This window comes from Montipora foliosa, chromosome 8 (assembly GCF_036669935.1).
Source record: "Montipora foliosa isolate CH-2021 chromosome 8, ASM3666993v2, whole genome shotgun sequence".
In the NCBI taxonomy this organism is placed as follows: Eukaryota; Metazoa; Cnidaria; class Anthozoa; order Scleractinia; family Acroporidae; genus Montipora; species Montipora foliosa.
The window spans coordinates 51209396-51221895 of record NC_090876.1 but is presented as its reverse complement, the minus strand read 5'-3'; the positions used below and the strand labels follow the sequence as shown (position 1 = coordinate 51221895).

The window sequence follows — 12500 nt, the reverse complement described above, 5'->3', positions numbered from 1 at the left end:
TTCACAGTCCCAGAGTAGATGTTGCTTTAAAGTAAACTATGTTAATAAGAATTTGGTTTTATCAATGGAGTTGATAATGTAAATTGGGCCACCATACAGAGATTCTAAAAGTTGACGTTTCCAGTGTTAGCCCTTCGTCAGATAAAACCAAATTTTTGTATACTACTTCCCCACCACAGTTTCTTTAGAAACTACCCCTTCATTCATATGTTATAAGAACTGCAGTAGCAGCTACTTCATGTCGAATTAATGTATGTGGACGGGAACTGCATAATCCAGCCACAGGTTAAACCAAAAATCTGTTACTTTTTTGTTGTCTTACTTCCAACTCAACACAAGCAAGCGCTGCTGCATTTTTCTCCGCTTCTTTTCTTGTAGGACCTTCGGCATAAAACGACATCTCCCTTGGCCATGGAATCCTGACGGTGGCTTGCCAAAACTGACCCATTTCTTGGCAATTAAATGTCAATGAATGCCCTTTCATGGCACCTTGAAGGACATTGTGTAGCTTTTCCTTGGCGGTCGGAAATCTCTGCGAAGCCTCAAAACCAACACAAATATGAGCAGGTTTTTTGATAGCCGACTTTCCGATTTGACGTACAAAACTTGGAGGTTTTTCCGGAGGATAAGAATTTTGGAGGGCACCTCCGCCAATTACAAAATCAGACGCAAAAGGCATGCGAGGTCTGGCCTCGAAACTAGGAGGAGTCGCTCGCATCAAGGGAGGAGGAGATTTTGCTTGAAATGGTGGAATAAACCTAGGTTGGAAATTCCTCCCAGGCCGCCGATTGAATCCTCTTGAGTGCGCCATCTTTGTTTTTGGCTACAAGCGCATGACTTTGGGTAGGTACTTCATATATGATACTTATTATGTACCGTACTTCTTTTTTTTTTCATATATGATGATTATGTACCGTACTTCTTTTGGCAGTTTAATGTACCCAGTTGTCTTTCTACTCTGTTAGACGGATGCAAAGTCACCTTGATACTCTGTTACCCTGCAACCTTATCAGACTGTTACCTGTTACCCCGGTATCTCGTTACCTTGTTACCCTGTACCCCTGCTACCCTATTACCCCGTTGCCTGTTACCCTGTTACTTTGTTACCGTGTTACCATGTCACCTCGTTACCCCGTTACCTTGTTACCTATTGTTACTGTTGTTATCTTACCCCGTTACTCGTTTACTGTTACTGGTGACTTTGATACAAGGGTGCTGACCAAAGGGATCGAGGCCTTAGGACGCAAACAGCAGTTATACTGAGGTTCGATTGTACGCTATTCTTTAGCCAATGTACGCTGCGAATTATTGACATTTGTGACAGCCTGTACGCATGAATAAATATTTGATTGATCTGCATTAAGTGGGTTTTGACTGTTTTTCAACTGGCGCGCGGAAGAAAATTTAGTGGTGAACAATAAAGACAATAGAGTGTTTATGTCTCGGAACTATCGGTCTGATAGTTGCCCCTTGGAAATTTGATGTTCTTAAAACTACAGGGTTCGTACACATTTTCATAACAAAAATTCAAGGACTTTTTAAGGACTTTCAAGGGCAAAATTTTGAAATTTCAAGGACCTCTTTTTCATTTTCGTCGAAGAAATTACCCATGGAAATAGTCTGACTTTACAATTCTTTCTCATTTTCCATAACGTACATGCGTGAAAATAATGCAAAGGCACTGGTAACCATTCTAGTCCCCACAGCTCGTCGCGTTAGTATGACATGACTTGAATGGCTGATTATTTTCACAGAAGTTTTCAAAGATTAAAAATGCGGGTCAGAAAAAATTCAAGGCCTTTCAAGGACCAGGAATGAAGAGCAGAGATTTTCAAGGACTTTCAAGGCCTTGAAAATGTACTCTCAAAATTCAAGGCTTTTCAAGGGTTTTCAAGACGCGTACGAACCCTGAAACTAGCATATTAGCCCTCGAAGCTTCGCTTCTCGGGCAAATATTTGTTTTAAGAACATCAAATTTCCGCGGGGCAACTATCAGCCAATAGTTCCTCGACAGAAACTCTCTACTGTTTAAATAGACCACTTTCGATATATTAAAATTCAGCTTGGCAGTGAGGCCTAGAGGACACACAACAAAGGAAACTGAATGAACATGTTTATTCATTTCTTTTGTTTGTGTCCTCTAAGCCTCACTATCAAGCTGAATTTTAATATATCGAAAGTGGTCTATTGGCCAGAAAAGTGTGACCGTCACTTGTCTCCTTCATCTGAAAGTTTTTCTGCTTGTAACTTTACAAGATGAGGGGTGGCCCAGAGGGGTAGTCCATGGACCAGGTCCACAGGGGTGATCCATGTTTTGTATACGTCCCTTTCCACAACCCAAAAGCACCAACTAAGGAAGACAGACAGTTTCTTAGAGTCTTAAGACAAGTGATGACTAAACGAAGACCCTTACGACCAGAACAACCTGTCAAAAACCTGGATGAAAAAAACAGATTAAAAATGATTCTTTATTCAGGTGATTAACAAGGTGTATGTTAGAAAGTCAATAAATATGTCATTTTGTAACTTGATTAAAAATGTACATCCGTGTAGATCAGTTAAACTTGGACATCAAAAACTATTAACATATATTCACATCAGTAAGGACAGTTCATCAAATTAGTGCCCACACTTAATTGTGGAATTAAAAAAAAAAAAAATGGGAAAGCCTATTAGAAATGAGAGCCCTCTGCTCATGGTACAACACCTACAAAAGTGCTTATGCAGATAACTCATTTCATTTTTTTCCTAACAAAACATTGTTAATATCGATTTAATGTAGAAACTCACTGATGCAGTAACCGAACAGACATCCACAATTCAGCGATGATAAACAAGAGCTCTAACATGCCAAATGAATGCTTGTCAGCTGACTGTACACTTTTCACTGACCAATACATTACCAACAAAAGAAAGCTTATATCTCTATTTGAAGGTTGCAGATACCATGTTCTCATGCCATTTTGATACTGGCATCAAAAAAACTGAAAATGTAGACAAAATTTAATACAGACTGACTTTTGACTCTTTGTACACCTGTACTTTGTCAGTCAACTCAAACTACTACGGTGGTTTCCTTGCAGTCTGCTGACAGCTGATTAGGGGAGAACTACTGACAATTTGCTCTTGCATAAGAGAATCGAAAGTGGAGAATTCATACATTAATGATGTCCTAGAGTTCAACATTTTAAAGGCACAAGTAGAATCTCCGAAAAACAAATGAATATAAGAACAATTCTACACATAGAAACATCCAAAATTAAAAGTTTAAAGGGTGTAAATCAAAGTATAATTTAAATCTCTCCTTCAATATGTATAACGAAAACTAATTGAAATATAACAAAATAATTTTCATTTGAGCCGAATGAAACAAAATCTTGGAAATAATAATGTCAAACATAATAATACGAAACAATAAAAATAACTTTTGCTTCAGGGAAGAGGAAATGTTTGCATGCTTATTGTCAGCTTTGTGCTATTTATATCAGTACATGGATACAGAGTTGAAACCAAGAATAAAGAAATGGCAAAGGGGTGGGGAGGGAGGGGTGCAGGAAAAAACCATATGCATGCTAGGAAAGTCTGTGAAATCAAAAAACACACCCTTGATGAACTTTCCAGAAGTATTCATTTCTGTTCCCTTATTCGTTTTGGTATTTCACAACCACCCCCTTGCCACCTCTTTACAAGTACTTTCCCCTCAAACACCAACATTATGCATGACATCATCTGCTCGCCCTAAAATATGCCTGCACTGCAGGTTAGATTTTCTCGATATTTGGTTTCAGTCTCGTAAATCTTGACAGTCAACACAGCTCCTCATAACAGATTCTTGGTACCGCTCCACCTGAATTGTGCTGTGAAAAATGCGAAACTCATTCTTTAGTTTCTGGTTTGCAATGTTGAGGACTTTTTGTGAGTCACGCCCAGGTTCTGTAAAAGAGGAAAAGAACAGACAATAAAACTGGTGAACACAGCAACTATAATCCTTTAGTTATTATCAGTGCATTGTCTCAAAACACATCACACTGGTACTGATTTGTCCTGGTATTTACAGATGCCAGGAGTTCAGTGTATGATATCTCAACATTGTCTGATGGGGGGTTGGGAGTCATGCGTGTATATCATTATAACTATTTTACTTGTTTAATTATCCTTATCTGCACTTCTAGTCAATACCAATTTCCACAACAGCAGTTCTTGTTTTTTTCTTATGTACCCTAAATGACTTTGAAGAGGATTGAAATTAAATTGACAAGGAATAATAATGCCTGAGTTAAACCTTTGACTCCCATTAGCCAGCCTGAACCAGTCATACTTTGAATTTTTCTCAGTCTAACACCAGACGATTTTACTCGTCAATGGGGAACCCCTGGGAGTCAATGGTTAAACAGATGCCAAAAAGTATTAAATGAGATTAATAGATTTTGGTCAGATACATTGCATGTCACTTACCAGAATTATGGCAAAAACAAAAGTTACTTAATATTTTCCCAAAAGTCAACATTTTTGTAGAATTTAATGTATTCATTTCTAAGACATCCTTAGCACGTTTTTTTAAAAAAAATTTTTCAGACCAAAAAGCTCCAAGCTTAGTTATCTCTGTGTAGCAATCTGTTGCCATAGTAACCACTGCAAAAAAAGCCACAAGTCTCCCCAGAGTTCTGTTTGTTCAAGTGGCACAAAAGTCCAAACCATGAACGCTTTCACCTCAAAAAGTACTATTTGTAGGTTAAACACTGCCAATGCCAAATGATTTTACCTGTCAAGGACATCATTCTTAGGGCCAAAAGGGTTAATAGTCAACAACTTTAAGCTGATTTAGAGAAGGTTATTTCTACCATGTCTGATCCAATTCAAATGCCATACCAAAACTAACTGAAAAAAAAAACATACATTGTACAGCAACCTTCCAAAAATACAAATGTGCATACCTATTGCCAAATGCACAGCCAAAGCTGCTTTACTCAAAGTTAGTGACCAAATATGTAAACTGTGAGCTGCAACAACACCTTCAATGCTTTCCAGTGCCAGCTTTACATTGTTATACTTGATATCCTTTGGTGTTCCTGGAAAATAACATCAAGATTTACTTCTTTAATAATTAGGCTTGCAGTCCCAATCTGTTCACACATAATGCAAGTCATAACATAAAGAAAAGGTCCTATTTTCCTCATGCCATTGCCTTAATGTTATTATAATCCCATTGAGAAATAATGGTTGTGATGTACTGTCGTTCACATAAAAGGCATAGAACTTTGAGTGCTTGGTTCACACTTAACACGTACATACGTATTGCTATGTTTGACAAACCCATTAGACCTGCATTGTATAGCAAGTCTGAACCAGGTTTAGCAAAATCAGAGTGGTATATTTACAGATTTTTAACCCATTGACTCCTGGGAGTGAGACTTAACAGATTTTACTCCGTCTAACGTCCGACGATTTTACTCATTAACTGGGGGCATCCTTTAAAAATAATTATTTTACCAACAGTATATTAAAGTTAGAATATAAACTTGTCTTTTTGCAAATGCAATCAAACCATTAATGTCACTATTCCACTATTTAAACTAAGAGTAGATTGTAACGCAACTAGGTAGTGTAACGACAACAAATGAGCAAACAACAATATGGCGTAATTGAGGGGGACACAGCCCTGTGGCAGGTTTTACGCGACTTCATGATAGGTGCACAAACTAAAAGCCTCACTTATTCCCCCACTAATGTGGGAATAGAAGAAGACTATTGGCAGAGCCTTTGTTATCTCCCCAGCACAGCAGAGGCTGGATCGGACCAGATAAAGGCAAGGATATAAGATGGCAAGACACAAGCAATACCAAAGCTTGGGGGAAGTCGCTACGCAGACTTAACCTAACCAAACCACAAGGAGTGACCCCAGTTTATTGGCAAATAACAAACAAAAGCCCGTCTCCCAGGGAGGGAGGGTGGGAAAATTTAAAGCAAAATTGTTACAAACTGTGTATTCTCGTGCAAGCTGCCAGGATTATGCCCTGTGACAGTGTATTGAGATTTATATAGCAAGACAGTGTCTCAAAGTTCGACCAATAAGTACAGCTGTACTATGAGCTAAAGAGACGCCATGTGGCGAGCTTGTCAGCCATGAATGGGGCTAACAAATATATGGGCCAATCTAGGAAAAGCTAAGATATAACACTAGATTACACAGCAAGATATAAGCTAGAATACAGATATGAATAGCGTTTGTACTAAATTCTAGAATAAGGGAACATTCATTCATGAATGTAGCATTCAATACTGTTCTGTTATTTATCTTACTGGATTGCGTGACGAACGAAAGTGGTCTTGCCCTCTAGGGGTGTCATGTTCCATTAACTGCGTTTTACCAGCCGGTAAAAGCATTATTAAATCAAATTTTCATAATTCACTGCAAGATACAAAACAAAACATACACCAATGTACTGTCATTTACCTTCCATGAGAACATGGATTGTCTCTCGAAGAATGTTCAGTGTTGTTATGAGAACCAGAAACGAGAAGATGAACGTGCAGACTGGATCTGCAAGTTTCCAATCCGGCTATAAGGAAAATTAAAAAACAATGGTCAAATGGCCACTGTACACTAAAATTCTTCATAATAATCCCATGAACTCATTTACATCTAAAAAGCCCTAGTAAACCCCCCATTGACGAGTAACATTGTCTGAGCTTAGAGTAAAATCTATTAATAGGTAAGTGTCACTCTCAGGGGTCCATGGGTTAAGGAAGGTCCTCACTAGTTAAGAATAAAGTACTGTCTATTCAATAGTAATTTGGACACAGGGCACACATTAAGTTGACAGCCTCTTTCAAAACTTCATTTCCCAAGTCAGATGAAATGTGGACATCAAATCTGATCTGTAAGGTATAATTTAAAGTCTTTACTGCAAAAAGAGTACTTCCAGTCATAATTCATCTAGTACTTACAAAATAAAAAAAAAATCAAAAAGGACCCAAAAACACATTCTCCAAAATACACACAAATGTAAAAAATGATAATTATTACTACAACATTTACCTTAAATTTAATAACGTAGGCAGCAATCAGAACACCAACACTCTGAACAATGTCACCCAAAACATGAATAAAGGCTGCTCGCACATTAATATTCTGTTTTTCTGAACCATTCCGCAAGCTCCTACTTCTAGATACCCTTTTTGATGACAAAGCACTGTCCTTTCTATGACCGTGGTGACTATGACTTTTTCCTCCTCCAGATCCGTGGCTGTGATGATGTCCCATACCCGTTTGATGAAGAATTATGCCTAACCTGGAAACAAAGCAGAACAGATAGTTTGCAAAATAATAATATCCAGAGACACAGGTGCAATGTACAAAATTAATGTTGATGGCTGAATAAAAGAGCTAATGAGTGATGTATTGTTTCTATCCACCAACATGGGGCCTATGACATAATGTGAAAAACAACTGTATGCCAACTGTATGCTATCGTCATTCCCACAGGCACAAATTACCTCTGAAACATTAAAATAAAGAATAAATATACCTTGAAACTTCCATACTCGCATTTGAAAATTTGAGGTACATGATATTGTAGAGCCCACAGACTAGTGGGGCACAGTGTGAACCTTATTATTACTATAATTGTTGTTTTTGCTATTATTATTATTATGCAGTATGTTGTACGTAAGTATGCTTACAGATATAAGTAGGAAAAGGGACTATTGTGTAACAATCCCTACTGTTAAACCTATTTACAAACCAATTGGTAACAACTAACGAACCAACATTTGAGAAAGGAACAAGAGTTTATATTCCTTCATAACTCATCGAAACCTTGAAAGACCTTGCTATGTTTAGGGTGTACGATAAAACTGCCTTCTGCATATTAAACAAAACCTGGTTCCCTCTATCCAAACCTAAAAACTTCCTAACTTTCTCCGCCGTCTCTATAGAGTAGCCTCCTAGTACATCAACTATCACATTAAGCTGTGTGATAGTGTGGCCGGGGAACTGTTGGCGCATCTGCCATCTCAACAGCGCATACTTGTCAGTTTTCTCCTGTTCCTTCTGTTCTCTGTTGGAAACCCAAGGGCAGCTCATCTCAATAAGGATCACCTTCTTCTCATTTCTGTCCACAATTCTTGCATCAATTCTGTTAGCCTTGACTTCCATATTTTCAGTGAATACTGGCACATCCTAGTACGCGCACGCTCGGTCATTCTTGTACTCGGGTTTAGGTGAGACTGGAGAGTACCAAGGGGGGATACTCTGGATAAGATCTAAGTCTTTCAGGAACTCGAAGAAAAGGATTTTCAAGGCTGCATTGTGTCTCTGCATGTACTTAGTCTGTGCCAAGGCACCACAACCGCTAATCACGTGGGCCATAGATTCAGGCCCTTTTCCACACATACGACACATGGCATCCGAGGTGGTCAGCGTCTTCGTCTTGCTCTGGTGGTACAGCTTAGTGGGGAGTAATTGCTGGTATAACTCATAGATTCCAGCAACAGTATGCACAGGTGCAGACTTCCACTTACTAAGCCAAGCAGTCAATAACTTTGTTATCATCCCATCTTTCTCCGAACAGCTTTCCTTTCCACCTCTGCTCTCTTACTTCCCTCATGCTTCTCTCTTCTTCTCTCACTCGTAATGTTCTCCCTATTCCTTTCACATGTGATTCCTGACCTGAGTCAGTTTGGAACGCTTTGGGATCTGGGTATGCAAGGTCCAGGGTAATGTCCATTTCCAAAGCAAATTTCTTGGCATCCTTTATGAGTGATCTTCTTCCTGCTCATTCACACTTCTCCTCAAACTCGCGCACTAAACTCATCGTTCGATCTTCGTTTGCGTACAGCTTCATTGTGGTTTTGACTTTGGTCTGCTTATACAGACTCTCAAATGACTTCAGTCCCCGGTCTCCACACTTCCTTGGTAGGTATAGCAACTCAGTTGAACCGAGTGGATGGTAGCCTCCATTCTCTTTGATGATCTTGCCAGCTTCGCGATCAAGTTGTTGTAGATCTGCGAGCAGCCATGTTAGTGTCCACATAGGGTAGGTGACAACTGGTAGTGCGTATTGATTAGATGCTAAGACTTTGTGGAAGTCCGATAGAGGGCTCGACCATATAATTGACAGTCTCTGCAAGCAAACCTTTGAAGCTCCCCACAGGACAGAGCTGTCCTCTTGCTTGGAATTTTCTAAAACTCCCAAAAACTTATAGGTCTCTCCCTTCTTCAGATTTTCTATGAGCTACCTTTCTCCGATGGCAGTGGCTCCCAAACTGCTGTACAATGAACCTCTCCTTACATGAGCGGTAGAACACTTCTTCTCGTTCCACTCCAAACCGACATCTCCCATGGCTTCTTTAACTGTCTTCATTACTCTCTCAAGTTGATCCTTCGACGCTGCATATATCTTCATATCGTCTATGTATAACAAGTGTGTAATCTTGCCACTCAGGGGTCTTGACAGCTTGTATCCTTCCGATGCTTTCAACTTCCAAGATATCGGGTTAAGGCATAAAGTGAACAACCTCGGACATAGGGCGTCGCCCTACGGAAGGCCTTTGCTGAACCTTATGACGTCAGAGGTTTCATACCCTTCCTTTGTTCTGGCCGTGATCTTCATATTCCAGCTTTCACACAGTCTCGCCACTGTTCTCCACATCCATAAGGGGAATTTGTGCATCGTCATCATTTCTTGCAACGAAGAATGGCTTACAGAATCAAACGCCTTTCGCACGTCGATCGAAGCCATGCTTAGGTTCCTGCTTCCATTTCGACTATCTCGACAAACCATTCTGTCAATCATTAAGTTGTCCATTGTCCCACTGCACTTGGTCCTGGCTCCCCTTTGCTCTTCTTATAACAGGTTGTATGTCTCCAGATGTTCGTCCATTGGTGACAGTAAGCAGGTGGTAAACCACTTATACTGCGTGTTCAAACAGGTTATAGGCCTCTGGTTCTGACTGGAGAACTCGCCCGGCTTGGGGATCAGATTGGTTTTCCCTCCTGTGAACCAGCTGGGATATCCTACTTCGCCCGTAACAATGGTCTTGAAGCTAGCCGCAGTCCCTTCATGTAAAGTGACAGCCCTTTTCCACCAGTAGTTTGCAATTCTATTGCGGCCCAGGGCACTCCAGTTGATCGCGTCTGCACACTTCATCTGGTTAAGTTGGAAACTGTCTTACCGAGGGACTGCGACTAGCTTTTCAAACGCTCTTCTCACTTCCACTAACCACCCAGGTTTAGTATTCGCAGTGGAGCCACTCGTCTCCCAAAGATGTTTCCGATGTTTCCAGTAACTACAGGCGTCTTGAATACTTTCAAAAACCCTTTCGTCATCCTTACTCCTTTGCTGAGTTGTTTTATAATTGGGCTTGTTGTTTTCGGCATCTTGCTCCACCAGACTTTTTTCTCTCGATGTACATGTATGTGATAATGCTCGCTGCTGACAACTTTATTATTATTATTATTATTATTATTATGGGCCGTAAAACGTAAGGATGCCTCCTTAAATGAGATATTGACAAGGCGCAATCGCATAGCTTGTCATTACCATAGCCTAAAATAATTAGTAAAATAAAAAAATTCTCAAATAATATAAGAAACCCAAAAAAGTTGTGGGCAAAAGTTTGACCAGTTCATAGGTCCTGCGCAGTGAGAACTTTGAAACTGCGTGCAATGTTAAGGGTACTTGAGATGACTGCCTTTTGCATATCCAGTAAGATCTTATCTGCCCTGCTTATTATTATTATTATTATTATTATTATTATTATTATTATTATTATTATTATTATTGCAGTTAAAACGTCTGTATGCTATATACAGTTATTAAAGTAGTATCCCAAGGCACAGCCAGCAGGGTAACCCGTGGACTATAAAGTGAATAGACGAAATGCATAAATGGTGGCCAAAAATGTATTCTTTTGTTTATGCGCTAATTAGACAGACTAGCCTTGCTCTCAAGAAACTGCATAGTTGAATTTGCGCAGTATAAATAAATATTATTATTATTATTTTGTATTTTGTCCATGCAAACAAGGCTAGTAAGTCTAATTAGCACATAAACAAAAGAATATATTTTTGGCCATTATACTTAATATGCATTTGGTCTATAAAAGCTAAACTAATTACAAAGAAGAGACCTAGTAAAACTTGAAGAAAATGACTCTCTCAAGTAAAAAGGACCTATTGGCGACTGAGATATCTCGAGTGCTCACGTTGCGACTTTAACTGTGCGAGCAATATTTAGAGTTCCTGAGAGGCACACCTTTTGCATCTTTTTGAGCACATCTTTAGCTCTGTTGCCCACCAGCTTCTGTAGAGTAGCATCTAAGTCCTTGGACCATCCCCCCAAAACGTCTATGATGATATTGTACTGGGCGATATCATATCCTGGGTGCCTCTGCTTCATCTCCCATCTGAGTGGCGCGTAATTCATGGTCTTCTCTGACATGTTCTTGTCACGGTTGCTCACCCAGGGGCAGCTCATCTCCAGCGCTATTACTTGCTTGTGTTGGTTGTTGACAATCCTGGTGTCTACTCTATTCGCCTTCAGTTCTTGAAACTCCCCATAGACTGAGAAATCTCAGTACGCCTGTACCTCTGCTGTTTCATAGATAGGCTGTGGTTTGATGGCTGAATACCAAGGAGGCACAGTGTCTATCAGGCCAAGATCAAATAGGATCTCGAAGAATAGGACCTTTAAGACTGCGTCACGTCTTGCCACGTACTTTGTTTGTGCAAGCGCAGGGCAAGCGAATAAGATGTGAGCCATGCTCTCTGACGCTGAGAGCATGGCCTATTATTATTATTATTATTATTATTATTATTATTATTATTATTATTATTATTATTATTATTATTATTATTATTATTATTATTATTATTATTATTACTATTCACCACAGTGTTATATATTAATTTAGTACACACCACACAAGAAAAAAAAACTTGCCAATTGAAATGATTACAGGAAGCCATTTTTTCCTCTCCTCTGCTGCTTAGGGTTGAATTGTACATGTACATTGTATTATGCCAATTACCTCCAAGTTAACCAATAAGGTTAGCAGATATAACTGACCCATACACAGCATCCTTGTAAAGCATGTTTAATTAGTTTAGTTAGTAAAGTTAGTAATTTTCTTCATTTTTGTGATAGTGCACTTTATAAGTGCACTATCACACACAATGTCACCGGGTTGTGAGATATGTCCAGGTTTGACCCTAATTAGATGCAGGTGGATTTCAATAAGCATCACAAAGTGTCCCCTTGCTCTTCTAGCCAACTTCAACATCACTTGTGTCTCAGAATACAGACAATTTATGTCACAAAGTGTCCCCCAAATGCTGCTCTTTAAGTGAAGATTAACTGCTGCATTTACCCAAAGTTAAAAATAATGCTAACCTTTACCCTTACCTTGTTGTTGAAAATAGGTAGCAAATGCTTAGACTTAAAGGGACACTTTGTGTTGAATGTCAAAATTGGGCGTGCATCTAATTACGGTCAAAC

The 12500-nt window shown here is 39.3% G+C and overlaps 3 protein-coding genes across 6 annotated transcripts in view; 1 reads left to right on the top strand and 2 right to left on the bottom strand.

Moving 5' to 3' along the window:
• Positions 1 to 835, bottom strand: part of LOC138012810 (ATP-dependent DNA/RNA helicase DHX36-like) — a 25461-nt gene extending 24626 nt beyond the window's left edge. Inside the window, exon 1 of the mRNA XM_068859702.1 lies at positions 323 to 835. Coding sequence (XP_068715803.1) covers positions 323 to 811 — 489 coding nt within the window. The 5' untranslated portion in view covers positions 812 to 835. The remainder of the gene's footprint in view (positions 1 to 322) is intronic.
• The window catches only part of LOC138012830 (uncharacterized), a 133691-nt gene that overhangs the window by 42362 nt on the left and 78829 nt on the right, over positions 1 to 12500 (top strand). The window lies entirely within an intron of this gene.
• Positions 2442 to 12500, bottom strand: part of LOC138012819 (proton-coupled zinc antiporter SLC30A2-like) — a 22395-nt gene continuing 12336 nt past the window's right edge. For 3 of the 4 annotated variants that reach the window (XM_068859718.1, XM_068859716.1, XM_068859717.1), the window contains 4 exons: positions 7040 to 7292; positions 6455 to 6560; positions 4935 to 5069; positions 2443 to 3933 (listed from right to left, as the gene is read on the bottom strand). In XM_068859718.1, coding sequence (XP_068715819.1) covers positions 3785 to 3933; positions 4935 to 5069; positions 6455 to 6560; positions 7040 to 7292 — 643 coding nt within the window. In that variant the 3' untranslated portion in view covers positions 2443 to 3784. Of the gene's footprint in view, positions 3934 to 4934; positions 5070 to 6454; positions 6561 to 7039; positions 7293 to 12500 lie in introns of all 4 variants that reach the window. The other variant, XM_068859719.1, reaches the window with a different exon arrangement.